The 15,865-nt window shown below is 41.6% G+C and overlaps 1 protein-coding gene across 2 annotated transcripts in view; it reads left to right on the forward strand.

Moving 5' to 3' along the window:
• Positions 1-9,953, forward strand: part of drd2l (dopamine receptor D2 like) — a 45,921-nt gene extending 35,968 nt beyond the window's left edge. The window contains exons 5-8 of one of the 2 annotated variants that reach the window (XM_078171751.1): positions 1,433-1,650; positions 3,697-3,780; positions 3,950-4,376; positions 8,912-9,953. In XM_078171751.1, the coding sequence (XP_078027877.1) occupies positions 1,433-1,650; positions 3,697-3,780; positions 3,950-4,376; positions 8,912-9,108 (926 nt within the window). In that variant the 3' untranslated portion in view covers positions 9,109-9,953. The remainder of the gene's footprint in view (positions 1-1,432; positions 1,651-3,696; positions 3,781-3,949; positions 4,377-8,911) is intronic. The other variant, XM_033640105.2, reaches the window with a different exon arrangement.
• The last annotated feature ends 5,912 nt before the right edge of the window (positions 9,954-15,865 follow it).

Here is a 15,865-nt window from a genome sequence, read left to right on the forward strand (position 1 = left end):
AACTCCTCAAATAAGCAAAAATAAGCGTATTACCAAAAATGTCAAACAAACCTTTAAAACAGGGGTGTCAAACATACGGCCCATGGGCCAGAACTGGCCCATTAAAGGGTCCAATCTGGCCCACTAGATGCCAGGTCTCAGGAGCAAGTTAAACAATGTGTTGCCTACTTTATATAAAATTCTGCTTCAGAGGCTTTCCACCCTGAGCAGGATACAGTTCTCTGATATAACACTGAATACTTATTGTGACCATGTTTAAAGATAATGGACAATTTTTAAAATATTTTCAATCAGCAGTTTCACTTTAAAAGAATCTGTATCAGGACATGTGTGGATAAATGCACATGTAATGACAGTGAGACGTGGAAAAGCTGAGACATACTGTTGAAATTGCACTTATTTTTCTTAAGACATCTCAGGCTGTTTATCTGTTCGTAGAAGGATGAACGTCTACAGAATGTGCTTGTAATTCTTTACACAAAAAAAGGGGAAAATATTGGAGCTGATGGTACTTTAGGTTATTGTGCGATGGTTTTATTGGTCCGGCCATCTAAGATCAAATCGAGCTATATATGGCCCATGAACTAGAATGAATTCGACACCCCTGCTTTAAAGGGATAGTTCTGATTTTTTGAAGTGGGGTTACAAAAGGTACTTATCCATAGTCAATGTATTACCAGCAGTAGATGGCTGTCTACATGCCCCAAGTTTGGAGAACCAGACAGGAGTGCAGACACCAAAGCTCAGCAGTGTACTGCTGTGGACAGGAGGCAGCAGCAAAATGTATTTTAGCCACTTAAAAAAAAAGTCCACCCAAAAATTTTATATCAGTTTAAGTGGATGCTGTATTTAGAATATTTCCCCAGCTTTAGCTTGCCATCAGAATGTCCTTTCCTTCTTCACTACAGTTTCTCAGCTTGAAACTTCCATATTCCTGCGCATAAGCACAACTGTGCCACGCACTGTTTTACACCAAAGATCAGCTGTTTGGGTCAGACTTTCAGCAGCTTATAGAAGAGACGTTAGATACAAAATATTATTGATTGTGGCAGCAATGACAAAATGCTGTTTATTGTAGATGTAAGAGGGTTTCTTTATTTTTAGGTGACTGAGATACATTCTGTCGCTGACCCTTCCAAAGCAGAACATTGCTTAGCTTCTGTTGAGGTATTCGTGTCTGCTTCATGAAACTAGATGCATGCCTACTGACAGCTACTGTGGACACTGACTATAGAAAAGTACCTCATACAACCCCGCCTAAAAAAAACTCTGAACTATCCCTTTAACATACATATTTTGGATTAAAACAAGCTCCTGGATCATAAAAGAACATGACAAAATGAAATTAAACAGTGAAATCATATAACAGACTCAAAAAGTTTCTATACCATATTTATTCTTTGCATTCTCCTCTTCTTCTTCTCTGCATTAGCCAGCCGGGAGGGAACCACATGCAGCTTTGCCGATCCAGCCTTTGTGGTGTACTCATCTGTGGCCTCCTTCTACGTTCCCTTCATCGTAACGTTGCTGGTGTATGCGCAGATCTGTGTGGTGCTGCGCAAACGAGGCAGACGCACCGCCCCACCACGCAGACACAGCTTGCACGCACAGAGCGTGGCTGAGGGGGGAGAGGGTCATCGACACAGGAAGGTAGGCTCACAGATTTGGACATCAACTCGATCATCAGCTGTTTGGATGATTCTGTGTGTTGTCCCCTTTCTCTTCCAGCAAATTTTGGTATTGATAGATGTCGACCCACAGGCCTGCACCATCATAGAGTGTATCGCCAAAGAAAGTTGAGATGAAGTCCGTAACTTTCATGTTTGAAAATATCACTTCGGAAGTTTCCAAATTTGCTTTTAATTGAGTGTTTGCTCTTCCATCCATATTTTAAAAACCTCTGACACACTCATCATGTATTCTGTATCAGCTCGCTTCAGCATTTTGATGAAGCTATAGGATATTTACAGTGAATGAAATATTCACACTCAAGACTCTGCACCATTCTATCAAACAGAAACAGTCTAGATGAAATAAGATACACCTTTATTAGTCCCACAGCGGGGACATTTGCATTATTACAGCAGCAAAGGGGAAAGTGCAAAACAAGAAGCATCTGAAAAGAAATGGAAGTAGTCTGGATGTCTTGTGTTGTTGTGTTCTTAGCATAGGTAAACACCCTGCAAATCCCGATAACAGACCATGAAATCACAGGCTCGTGTGCACACAGAAACTGAAGAAGAAGTTGAGAGAATTAAGAATGCATAGCTGAAAGTCCAGAGAGGGCAGAGCACCAGACTCCAACCTATAACCCAAAACCTCCTGTTGTGAAGTGGAGGTGCTTCTGTAAAAAGTGAACACAAAACAAGCTGTCATATTTGGTACCGTCAGCAGTGGACATAGAATATGTAAAAAAAAAGATGTACGGGATGCTAAAACTACACTTTAATTAACCACCCGACCTGCAAACTGTATACTGTATGCATTACAGTGACGCAGTTGTCAAGCCTGAGGACGCACTTTACGAGGAGTGAGTGTGTGTGTTTAGAGACAGACAGAGAGAGGGGGAGAGAGGATATGAGGCTTGACTATTTCACGCAGCGTTTGCAAAGCAAGTTATTAATAACTCACTTGAAATGCTGCTTTGCCACTTTTGTCCTGCCCACGCAAACTGCCACTGATCAACCACTAATTATTAGATGGCATGGTTCCAATTATCATAACTAATGTAAGTGTTAGTGTAGAGTTTATTTTAAAAGACCATGATGCTTTTTGTAAAACAATTTAAATAATTAGTAAGAGTATCCTAGAATAGTATACAACTGTAGCATTGAAGAAAGCACAATAACCAATTTTTCATGTCAACATGTCAGTGGAAAATGTTCTCAAGTGTGTGTAGATTCTGTTCTTACTTAACAAATAAGAAAGCAGTGGTGAATCTCAGAATCTTCAAAAGTTGGTTTCAAGTAGAAATCTCTTCTTGAGAATGGTAGGTGAATGAGGACCATAGTTATTAATAATGTGGCGTGTTGGGGGCTGAAAGGGTGAAGTTTCCCAGCATGCTGTGAGACAATGTGTTTCAGGCCATAAGCTGAAGGAAACTGTGTTTAAATGTGTTTTAAATCACTCTCGTTACCTATTATGCAGTGATTGAAGTTCATGCATTTTACAGTGGCTGTAATGGGTTACAGTTAATGTTGTGACATATTGCACCGTAAGTTAGGTTGTGTGTGAACGTCAGGGACCTAGCGCCTGTGTTGCTGTCAGAGAGTTGAATGAGAAGATGTGCTATGGTTAAGTAAAGAGCATTTCCTGGTTCAGAGTTCATCTCTCTGCTGCAAGAAGCCCCAACTTGCTACAATATCAAATATATTTTCATCAATAGATGCCCCTAAATCCCAAATGCTGGACCTTTAACCCTTACTGAGGCCTCACTCATTAGGCCAGTAAGAACAAGACCAGTATTACACCGATATCTCTTAAATAGTCTTGTAAATGCTGTCATCTTCTACTAGAATAATCCCTGATCAGTACATTGGCATGCTCACTATATTAGCGGATTTACAGCTAGTGTGTTTTAATTGCTTTCTTTTCTTTTCTTTTCTTTGAATATCAATATCAACTTCAAAAATCCTGAACTGGTTTGGCTTTTTTTACTTAAGAATATATTTTACATGCTGCCCCCTCCTCTTTAAGAATAAGTGCACACAACCAGAGGATGTGAAGTTGTGCACCCTGATCCTGAGGCCCACCACAGCAGGCCCACAGCGCAAGAAAGTGGTGAGTCTCTCAGCAACACAAATAGCCTCTCTCTCGTCACTGTCACCTTCCTGTCTTCTCATATGATCTGTTGCCACTGCAGTGATGCTCTGCTTCCTGTCATCCCTTCTCCTTCTTACATCCACAAATGTCCCGCTTCCTTTGCCGTTGTTTCGTCTTTACTACCAAGCATCCACGCCTGTGTTTGTCCCCCAATGCTTACCTCCCCCACCACCCTCCTTCCCCCCTCTCTGTGTGTCAGACCCTGGTGAAGGAGGCGATGGTTCACCCCCTCGGAGTGGAGCCGGGTCAGTTCCTGCCCCAGACCGAGCAGAGCCTGGCTCCTCCTCCCGCTCCCCAAACCTCCTCCCACCCAGGACGGGCCAGGATCTCCCTGGCCATCTCAGTTGGACCCGCCCCGGTTCTTCCCTCCACCGTGACGAAATCGGCCCTGATGCCTCGCCCACCCACCCTCGAGGACGGCATGAGGGGCCGCGAGGGATGGAGGGAGCGCAGCGGAGGGAGAGAGAAATGGGGGATCACCAAGGAGAGGGTGAGAGGGAGGCTGTCGCAGCAGAAGGAGCGGAAGGCGACACAAATGCTCGCTATTGTGCTTGGTGAGTGGACACATACTCAGTGCACTCATAGCCTGTTTCACCGTGTGTGTGTGTGAGCACTTTTATTCACACAAACTCATCTACATAATTATGTAAACATACTACAAAATGTTTTTGTAATATTCTATAGCATCAGTCTGATATTATCTGGGGATGTTGCACATTATTCTATGTTAATTCTAACTCACATTACATTTCATATTTGACGTGTGATTGTGTTCATGTCTCCATGTCTTCATAGAGATGTAGAGTTATTATTTAAAGTTTTTATTTAAAGAACAAACAACAAAAACAAAGCAAATGTAAATCTGATTGTATAATACCTTTTCATAGGGGGCTCAGAAAGTAGAGTGCGTCATGTAGTGATCACAGTAGGACAAAAAAGTGGTGACTCCCTACCTTTGAAGCAGTCTTGATGCCCAAATATGTGTCCATTCTGCAGTTATCGATATTTCTTTAGTCAATAAGGGTCCAACAATGAAAAGAATCAAAGGGGGTTTTCATAAAATGAAGCTAAGGTGTGAATATTGGTGGGCTTACTATCCATCTTTCCTCTGCTCCACCGCCAGCTCACTGGTGCTGCTGCTCAGTGCCTTTTTTTCCACCTTACCTTCACCCTGATACAAAATCAGCCTAATCATTACCAAAGTTAAACACATAACGCATATGCATTTCTCTCATGGTCAGCTCTGATCACGGGTCTTCTCAGATCCACTTGCTTATTACATGTAATGATAAACAGACCTGGGACAAGTGGTAATAGAATGGGACCCAACACACATTTGATAGCAGGGTTGGTGGTAGGGGTGGGCGATATGGCCCTAAAATAATATAGATACTCCAGGGTATTTTTGCAATAATTATATTCTTGACAATTTGACAAATTAGTAAAAATATTATTATTCATTGAAGACAGTAAAATAAGTGACATAGTTTTACATGTAAACAGTTTGCCCACAAATATTCAGTACAAACTAAACAAAAATCATCTCTCATTTCTTTAGTTTGTGAACAACAACAGTAACTCAGAGTGAGATTGAGATTCTGTATACAATATTAATAGTTCAACAAAATAAAACTTACCACAAATTACATTTAAACAGCTCCTAAATACAAAAACAGTAATGTATAGTCTGGTTTCCATCCACCTATTTTTATTCGCATTTTCAACAATTGCGAAAAAAAACTTGAATGGAAACGCCAGAAATTCTAAAAAAAGGCCAAAATATCGCAAATAAGTTTTTACGCTTGGAGGGGGTGGAAAAGTCAGCGTATCGATATTAGGAAAATGTGACTTTTGGCAATGGAAACAGATTTAGCGAATAAACGATGACGTAGGCTACCGAATCCTACTTCTACTTCACACACACAACTGTGTGAACTTAGAGAGAGGTAATCACTCCAGTATCAGGTGAGTGTATTTCACAAATTACCTGAATAGACTGGATGTGTTGAATACCGCTGCATCATGTGCACTGCCTGGTGTACCAACACAGACATCACGGCATTATGTAGGCTATGCTGATAATGCTGATATGAGTGTGATGAGAGCTCTCGCAATAGCCAAGAAGTTCCCAAGGAATCTCTCCATCTCGTCGTAGTCATGGATGTGCCGGTAATTGTTTACATCAGTTGTGGACATGAGACGCTCTCAATGACGTCATCTCACGGCGCCTTCTTCTTCTACGGGTGTTCTTTTGCATTTTTATTTTTCATGAGAAGTGCCACCTTCTGCTCGACCTGTTGACTCCCAATACTCGCAAAACAATAATGAATGAATAAGGAATCCCTCTGAGCGCTGAAAAACATGTCTGTAATAATTCTGCTTTCAGCCATGCTTGTTGTTGCCGTGGGTAACAGTATGACGTCAATATGTCAACAAGTCGAAATATTGCAAGTATCACGATATGAATTTTTCACACAATATTAAAAATTATACCGGTATTATCATGAATGAGATGATATGGCTCAGCCCTAGTTGGTGCTTTAATCCCAACCTCCTTCAATCCACATGTGAAACTCCAAACATCTCTCCATGCTCAGGCTGCCTCTAGTTTCTTTGGATAAAAGCGCTATATAATATATATGAAGCAGCGATTACAATGAAGCCAGGTAAACTCACTCTCTATTACCTGAGGCACTGTGTAAGATGTGCACATTACAAGAGATCTCCTTTATTGCCTCGGTCTGTATTCTTGTAGTAGGAAGAACAACAACCTCTGACTTAAAAAGGACAGAAAATCAACCTGAAAGTCTGTTTAAAATGATTTTGTTTTTCAGTGACAACAATGAGCCTATTCCAGATGGAAGGTTTTGAATGTATATTTGGAAAGTTTTACTTGTTTTAGTAAGAGACACACTGGTGAGTAGAAGACAACATGTACACCACTTGTTTTGCCTCCTGCAGAGAATCAATTCCAAAGAAAAAGTCAATCACTGTACACACTCAACACCTCTGCCTGAGAAAGATTCAGATTCAGATTCAGATTCAGAATACTTTATTAATCCCCAGGGGGAAATTGTTTAAAAGGTCCCTGAGACCAGAACATCGACTCTTTCTAAATGTATGCAGGCAGGGGCATTAAGTGTGTGCTGAAATTGACTTTTTTTATGGCTCTTTACTTGATTGTATTTTGTGGTCTGCCTCATCTGTTTTGTGATTAATGTGACTTGGCTGCTGTAACACTGATTGGGACTGATGAAGCTCTCTGTTGATCTATTTATGTTATTTCAGCAGTTTTGTGATTTTTTGCAAAATTCAAATGCAGAGGTTGGCGGGATATTGTATTTGTGATGTCTCTGCACATTTTGTGCCACAACAACCTAAATGCCCGAAAAAATGCTGGCATTGTACGTTTCTGCAAACCCCAGATGTATTGCATTTGTGTGTGATTATATAACAAATACATTGAAACTATGTTAAAACTTATCAGCAGTGCTATATGTTTATGTTTATGGTTATGTTTAGGCACAAAAAAGATCATGTTTTGTTTCTAAATACCCAGTTTTGGTTCCGTCAAAATATCCCCAAAGATCCAAGGGTGATTCTCCTCGGAGCGATCCCTTAAGGATTAGAGGGGAGGGCAAAAATGTATCTATTACAAATCCTCTTGTGGACTGCAGTTAAATGTATCACAATGAGATGGTTGAATCCTGAACCTCCAGTGTACAACATCTGGATTAAAAAAATATGGGAACTGTATGAGATGGAACAAATCACATATGCACTGACGATGCAAAGACCAAAATAATTTTTGTTCTCTTTTTACTCATGAGTGTACATGTAGTCAATCAGGTATGTTTGTATGTAGACATATACACATTTATTTAGTTGTCATTATGAATTGTATATTATTTTCTTTCTTTCTTTCGTTTGAATCTCAGGTACATCTTATCACACTTGAACACACTTCAACAGATGTTACGGCAGCTGAAAACTTTGCACAGTGATCAAAATACTGTACTATATGAGCTATGTAAAAATTGTATTAGGTCAAAAAAAAAGAAAAGAAAGAAAAATCCCAGTTTTGGTGGCACAGTCCCGACAGGAAATGCAGAGTTGTCTCGGTACAAAAACAACCGCTTTTTGTGGCACTATCCTGACAGGAGACGCAGCAATATGCCCGTTTCCACCGCAGGAACTTCGGGGTAATTTTACGGGGCCGGGGCCGTTGGTGCGTGTCTCCACCGCAGGAACCACCCCCGAAGGACAGAGTTCCGGAACTTTTACGGGGGCTAAACAAGTCCCTGCCTCGGGGTAGGTACTCAGAACGCCCCCGAAAGACTCCTGGCTGGGGCTTGGGATTTACTTGCTGCTGATTGGATATACTCAAGGCAGGATGTGATGTCAACAGAAAGCAACAAAAGAGCCGGCATTTTTAAAACTCAGCAGACGAGGGTTAGCTCGTTCATATAGCTTCCGCCGCCATGTAAAAAAACTCACTAAATGGCCCGTGAAAAAAATATTTTTTCCAGCGGATATCTTAGTTACAACATGATTGAGCTAGCAAAGCAGTTTTGTGTTGATATGTGTGGTATGTATTCAGTTTTGGGAAATCACGATGTCTAGAAAGCATCTTGGTATAAACATGGGCCCATCCCGGCAGAAAAGGCAGAGGTGTCTCGGTAACAAAAAAACAGTTGTTTTCCGTTGCACTTTTCCAGCAGGAAATTCAGCGATGTCGGTAATAAAACCAACTGATTTTTGTGGCACTATCCCGGCAGAATATGCAGCTATCTCCCCGTAAAAACAACCGCTTTTTGTGGCACCATCCCTGGTGGCAAAACAGTGATGGGTCCCTGAAAACTAGCAGTTTGTTGTTTGCTGGTCTTAAACAGTGGTCTGCAGCTTAGCAGCTGTCTTGCCTAAGTATCACGCCATCGATCATCCCCTCTTCCTCCACTTGACAAAGCCAGCTCATATACTACATGACTTAAGAAACATTGATATGATATATGAAATATACAAATGTACTGTATTCGTGGTTTGCACAAATGTACAATGCCAACATTCCTTTCCTGTCCCTGTTTCTAAGGTGTGTTCATCATCTGCTGGCTGCCTTTCTTCCTGACCCATGTGCTGAAGGCCCACTGCAGGAGCTGCTGTATCTCGCCCTCACTGTACAGCGCCGTCACCTGGCTTGGATACCTCAACAGTGCTGTCAACCCTGTCATCTACACCACTTTCAACATCGAGTTTCGCAAAGCCTTCATCAAGATCCTGCACTGCTGAGAGCTGGAGAAATGAGAGGCAACAACTGTCAAGGGAAAAAAAAAAGAAGCCAGACGTTGGTTTGAGATGCGAGGTGAGAAAAACAAGGAGAGAAGAAGTAGTTGTCAGTTTTGGTACACAGGAAGGAGGGAGGGTGGGGCAATAGATTGGATGAATGATGAGTTAGTGGTAAAAGCTTCCTGGGAAATTAAAGACGAGAGAAATGTAACCGGCAGTCTAGACGAGACTGAAGACAGTAAACATGGCATACAGAGGGAATAAAGACAGGCTAAGACAGAACCAGACAATCACAATGAGAGAGTGTGTGACAAGTAAAAGACAGCTGCGAGCACAGAACCAAGACTGGAGACATTTATGGAAGACACCCACTGTGTTGTACATACAGTCTGAGAGGGGAATATATGTGAGGACTGATCTCTCCGCAGCATCCAGACTGACAGACTCCCTAAGACGTGACTGTTTTTCCAATACTTGCTGTGTCAGACTTCTGCTGTTGTATTTTACTGTATTTTACTGTGATCGCAAACAGCATCTTGTTATTTGTTCACATGTGCTCGTCTTTCTCAGAGGACTGGGAGAGCTCTCATAGCCATGGCTCGATCCTTTTTCACACTCTTTGAAAACCTGAAGTTACATAAAGAAAGAATTATTGATTTGGTTATTAAGCGAACATACAGCATCAGCAGACAGTGAAGAGGGTGCTCATTTCATTTAATGTGTCCACTTTTTGCTTTCAATAAGTGTGCATACATGTGGAATTTGGTGTTGTAAATAATTTTACAGACTGAGAGGAGGCATCACAAGTATTGTACAAACCACTAATAATAATAAACATTTTCTTTCATTGCTTATTTTGTTAATTTTGCTCATTTTATTTATCCAAAATGATTTTTTCTTTACCCACGGTGCTTAGTATACTCTGTGTTTTTAGTGAAATAAAATTAAATAAGTAGAACAGAACAAATGTAATGCATGAATCAATGTCTGGAGCTGATACTGTGGACATTGTCCAAGGACTTGTGTAAAGTTAGTATTCAGACAGGAACACTCAGCATCTCAGATAAGACTTGCTTTAAAGCCTTCATCATCCCGGCTATCAATACGATAAAAATTTTGCCATGGGCTTTTTCCCTGTTTTTGATAATCTTCTAAGACTGGTCCATACCCACTGGTAGCTTTGTCACCTTCTACCTATGCCAATCCTCAATGCCTATTTGCAGTTTCACATAGACTGACCACGTCAGTGAGTAGAAAAACATGGGACAGGGGCGTCGGTGGCTTAGTGGTAGAGCAGGCGCCCCATGTACAAGGCTGTTGCCACAGCGCCCCAGGTTCGACTCCAGCCTGTGGCCCTTTGCTGCATGTCCTTCCCTCTCTTTCTCCCCCCTTCACGCTTAAGCTGTCCTATCAATGAAAGGCTAACACGCCCAAAAAATATCTTTAAAAAAAAAAAAAAAGAAAAACGTGGGACAGACAGAATGACTGACTGACAGTTTCTGTGATTATGTACAGCATACCATACCATGACTTCGTCATACCAAAAATTAGACACAAACATTCAGTCATACAGCGATCAGTCGCATTTTAGCCAGGTTTAAGTATTTTTCTGTTGTTATAGCGCCACCCAGTTGCCAATTAGAGTTAAATTTCTTCTGTCAACTTGAAGCGTCCTGTTCTACATATCTACCAAGTTTAGTAAAAATCGATATGGCGGTTCGGCCGAGATAAGAAATTAGCTCTCTAGCGCCCCCATTTTGTTTGATGGGGTCAATAATGGAGGGGTCCCCTCAGATTATGTGTGGTCATATGCCTACAAAGTTGCGTGGTGATCGGTGAAACCCTTGAGATGTTATACACCTTTATGTGATGAGCCACGCCCTCTGCAATATTCATTGCCTTATAGAAGCTTAGATTTAGAAAGTTTTCCAACTTTTCCCAAGAGGGAACTTTAGATATTGGTCCCTAGCGTATGTTCACAGAGTTTCATACAGATCGGTCAAACTTCCTAGGAAGAGATCGATTTTAAGTGTTTTTCAAAAAATTCAAAATGGCGGAAAATCTATATAAACCGGAAGTTATGGGTTCTTGGATAAATTTGTTCCTCGTGAGGAGAGGCATCTCTGTGCAAAGTTTCATGTCTCTACAACATACGGGGCATGAGATATGTCCATTCAAAGTTTGCAATTTCAGTCGGTTGCTATAGCGCCCCCCCTTTTGGCCAATTGATGTAATATTGCTTCATTCGCATCCTCCCGTGACCCTCTACCACTGTGCCAAATTTCACATGGATTGACCAAGTCAGTGAGGAGAAAAACGTGGAACAGACACACAGACACACCCACAGACAGAGTTTTCGTCATTATAGAGTAAGATGGTGTGTCGGTAGGTGTGTGTGTGTGTGTGTGTGTGTGTGTGTGTTGACCTATCATTTGAATAATTTCGAAAAGATTTAGGCAAGTTGTGTTGAATATTTAACACATTCTTTGGCCTCTGAAGTATCTTGTTTTCTTATTTATTGAACACCCTGACACTGAACACTGGTGCAAAGTTGGTTTATTGCCAGAGTCTACAATGTTTTTAGGCCAAGGACCCGTTAGCTGAAAGACAGTCGGTGCAGGGATCCCTTGCTACATACACTGTATAAAACCAAATTGCACTTGAGATGATTCTCTGAATATTTTTGAGTCTTCTCTCGTTTACCAGGGTGTCTACAGGTCCTTAAAAAGTCTTATAATATTTTAAATTCAGTGTTACAACAGTAAGGCTTTAAAAGTCATTAAATAGTCTTAAATTTGTGAGGTCTTAACTACAACATTTTATCTAATTTAATTTATCCATTTTTTTATATCCTTTTGTGAAAATGAGTGAAGCCTTTCTTTGTAAAAGTCCACATTTATAATGTTACAAATTTAAAAAAAAAAAAAAAAAACTAAAAATGCCAAAAATGAGAAAAAAAATCTCAAAATATGGAATATATTTATAAAAAAGGGGGTTACTCTTGGGGGTTGTATTAAGTAACGTTACAGTCATGACGTACCATCATTGCGTCATAGATGCATAAAGAGAACTAAATACAGTGCTGAATATGAGGCCCAGCTCATACCTATAAAATTTGCATAGTGGCACATGAGGCCAAAAAAATTCAACTGCCACATAAAAAATCACCCAGATGATCAGCAATACTTCTGCACTGTGTGGCTCATAGAGCAGGCGCGCTAGAGATGAGCTGGATCAAATTCTGATCGTGAAACAAGTCATTTCTCAAAGGTTGTGATGCTCAAAAAATGTATCCATCAATTTACAGGCATCTCTTTCACCATGTAAGTGAAAGGGAAAATGTTGGTGGCATTCTGTGACAGATGTTATTACAGTGTTTACATGAGAGTTTGACTATCACAGGATGTAAAAGTGTAGTTTACTGTGAGTAACAGCAGCTTCCTGTCAGTAACTCTGCTGTCCTGTCAGTAAATCCCACTGAAGTGCCTGTCTGCACAGAATAAAACAAATGCTATTAAGCAGCAAGTGCCGCAGCTCCTCAGGGGCTGCTGTGAAAACCCTGAGCGAGGGGCTCCTCTCCCAGCTGATACCACAGAGAGGGGAAACTGGCAGAGCTGTGTATCTGAGGAGTTCAGATTGATGCGGGTTGCCAGTCAGCCTGATTGGAGTAAACAAGGACCCTGACACCAATATGGGAGCAAATGAAGCCTGCACGCTTTATTTATTTATTCATTCAGTCAGTCATTGTCATGTGCAGCTGGGGAGGGTGCAACTCTGTGCTCATGTTATAAACAACAAGTCAGCTATACCCACACATTTTAAGCACAACGTTTGTGTAGCTATATTATAGATGTAGCCCTATACTGCACAAAAAATAAGTAAAAACACAGTTGAGTAAATTACAAAAATAACACAACAGCAGCTCAGGAGAAGATTTAGTACAGGGTGAAAACACTGTGACTTCGAGGAAATAGAAAACTAATAAGATTTTACACGGCTAAATAAAACCTGAACATTTCATAAAAACACATTTCTGAAACAGAAAACAATAAACATCTCACAAGAGAAGAAATGTTGGTTTGTTGTGAGTTTAATTTTTACGCTTGTGGCATAACTCTGTGGCCGGCAATGTCGGTGTTTCACTTGATTAGTCCACCAATATTTTTCCAGACTGAAATATACTAATGTTCCCCTCAGGATGAATCCTACTGACTGTGGTGTTTCCCTGACTTTTCCGTGATTGTTAATTTTTTATTTTGACTGAAATGTCTCAACAATCATTGGATGGATTGCCATGAAATTTGTTACAAACATTTATGTTCCCCTCAGGATGAACTGCCTTAACTTTGGTGATAACCTCTAGTGCCGTCATCATCAGGTCAGACTTCTAATTTGTCACTTTGATTACTGACCACAAAAGCTCCCTATACTAAGTGACTAATGATAGTCGTTTAGTTCATCCATCCATCCATTTTCATCCGCTTATCTGGGGCCAGGTCTCAGGGGCAGCAGGCAAACCAAAGCAACCCAAATGTCTCCCCCCAGCAATGTTTTCCAGCTCCTCCTGGAGGACCCCAAGGCGTTCCCAGGCCAGATGAGATATGTAATGCCTCCAGTGTGTTCTGGGTCTGCCCTGGGGCTTCCTACCAGTGGGATGTGCCCTCTAACAGGAGGCATCCTGATCAGATGCCTGAACCACTTCAACTGACCCCTTTCAATGTGAAGGAGCAGTGGCTCTACTCCGAGCTCCCTCTGTATGTCCCAGCTCCTTACCCTATCTCTAAGGCTGAGCCCAGCCACCCCATGGAGGAAACCCATTTCAGCCGCCTGTATCCGTGATCTCATTCTTGCGGTCACTACCCAGAGCTCATGACCATAGGTGAGGGCTGGGACGTAGATGGACCAGTAAATCAAAAGCTTTGCCTTCCGGCTCAGCTCCCTCTTCACCACAACGGTCCGGCACTGCGCCCGCATCACTGCAGAAGCCGGACCAAACTGCTGATCCATCTCACGCTCCATTCTACCCTCACTCGTGAACAAGACCACAAGATACTTGAATTCCCACACTTGAGGCAGTAACTTTCTCCCAACCCAGAGGGGGCTATCCATTGGTTTCAAGCAGAGAGCCTTGGCCTCAGATTTGGAGGTGCTGATTCTCATCCTGACTGCTTCAAACCTGGCTACAAACCACCCCAGTGTTTGCTGGAGGTCATGGTGTGATGAAACCAACAGAACCACATCATCTGCAAAAAGCAGCAATGCAATTTGGAGGTCACCAAAAGTAAAGTTTAAAGGTTTTCTATCAAATGATTTCAGAGATATTCATATAATTAAAAGCCTGACTGTTTTTTTTTGTTTGTTTTAATAAAATGTTTTTGTTTTAATTATTTGTTTCACATATTTTATTGTAGTTTCAGGAAACGATTAGGTTGTTTTGTTGTTGTTTTTTTTGGCTTATTAATTTCATGGGTCACCTGCAGTTAATTCATTCATCCATTCATCTTCTAACTGCTTCATCCTCTTGAGGGTCACGGGGGGGCTGGAGCCTATCCCAGCTGACATCGGGCGAGAGGCAGGGTACACCCTGGACAGGTCGCCAGACTATCACAGGGCAGACACATAGAGACAGACAACCATTCACACTCACATTCACACCTATGGACAATTTAGAGTCACCAATTAACCTAGTCCTTAATCTGCATGTCTTTGGACTGTGGAAGGAAGCCGGAGTGCCCGGAGAGAACCCACGCTGACACGGGGAGAACATGCAAACTCCACACAGAAGGGCTCCCACACCCGGGATCGAACCGGCAACCCTCTTGCTGTGAGGTGACAGTGCTAACCACCACATCACCGTGCCGCCCCTGCAGTTATTTCTTGTTTATTTATTTATTTTTAAAAATGTTCAATCATTCAGTCAATCAATTTTATTTATAAAGCCCAATATCACAAATCACAATTTGCCTCACAGGGCTTTACAGCATACGACATCCCTCTGTCCTTTGGACCCTCACAGCGGATAAGGAAAAACTCCCCAAAAAACCCTTTAATGGGGGAAAAAAAAATGGTAGAAACCTCAGGAAGAGCAACTGAGGAGGGATCCCTCTTCCAGGATGAACAGACGTGCAATAGATGTCGTACAGAACAGATCAGCATAATAAATTAACAGTAATCCGCATGACACAATGAGACAGAGAGAGAGAGAGAGAGAGAGAGAGAGAGAGAGATGCAGGTAATGACAGTAGCTTACAACAACATTAATGAAAGTAATAATATTATAGTTATAGTTCTGGCTACTGTGGTACAATATGTTGAAAGTATATATTAGTATCTGGCAGTATACATGTGTGATAATAATCATATGTGTATAATAACAGTAGAAGTATGACTAATGACTAATGATGACAGCAGCAGCAGCAGGAGGCATCTGGCAGGACCACGGCAGCAGCACAACCACACACGTCACGCTATCCAGGCACCGCTGCGAAATGTTGTCAGTTTGTTTTGTAAAATGTGTTTTGCACCATGTTTACCCTGCTGCAGACTCTCTGACATATCTTCCCTCAGGTGATGGAGTCACGTCTCCTCCCCCATGTTCTCTCTGAAATGAACTCGCAGTGTAACCTAGAAGATGCTGAGTAACACCCCAACTGGGGCTCCTCATTGCGGCCAGCACCTCGCACCGTCTGAGGCAGTAACGTGATAGGATGAACAAAATACCCTTGAGAAGACTGGACACACACACACACACACACACACA

This window comes from Epinephelus lanceolatus, chromosome 10, assembly GCF_041903045.1.
Source record: "Epinephelus lanceolatus isolate andai-2023 chromosome 10, ASM4190304v1, whole genome shotgun sequence".
NCBI lineage: Eukaryota > Metazoa > Chordata > Actinopteri > Perciformes > Serranidae > Epinephelus > Epinephelus lanceolatus.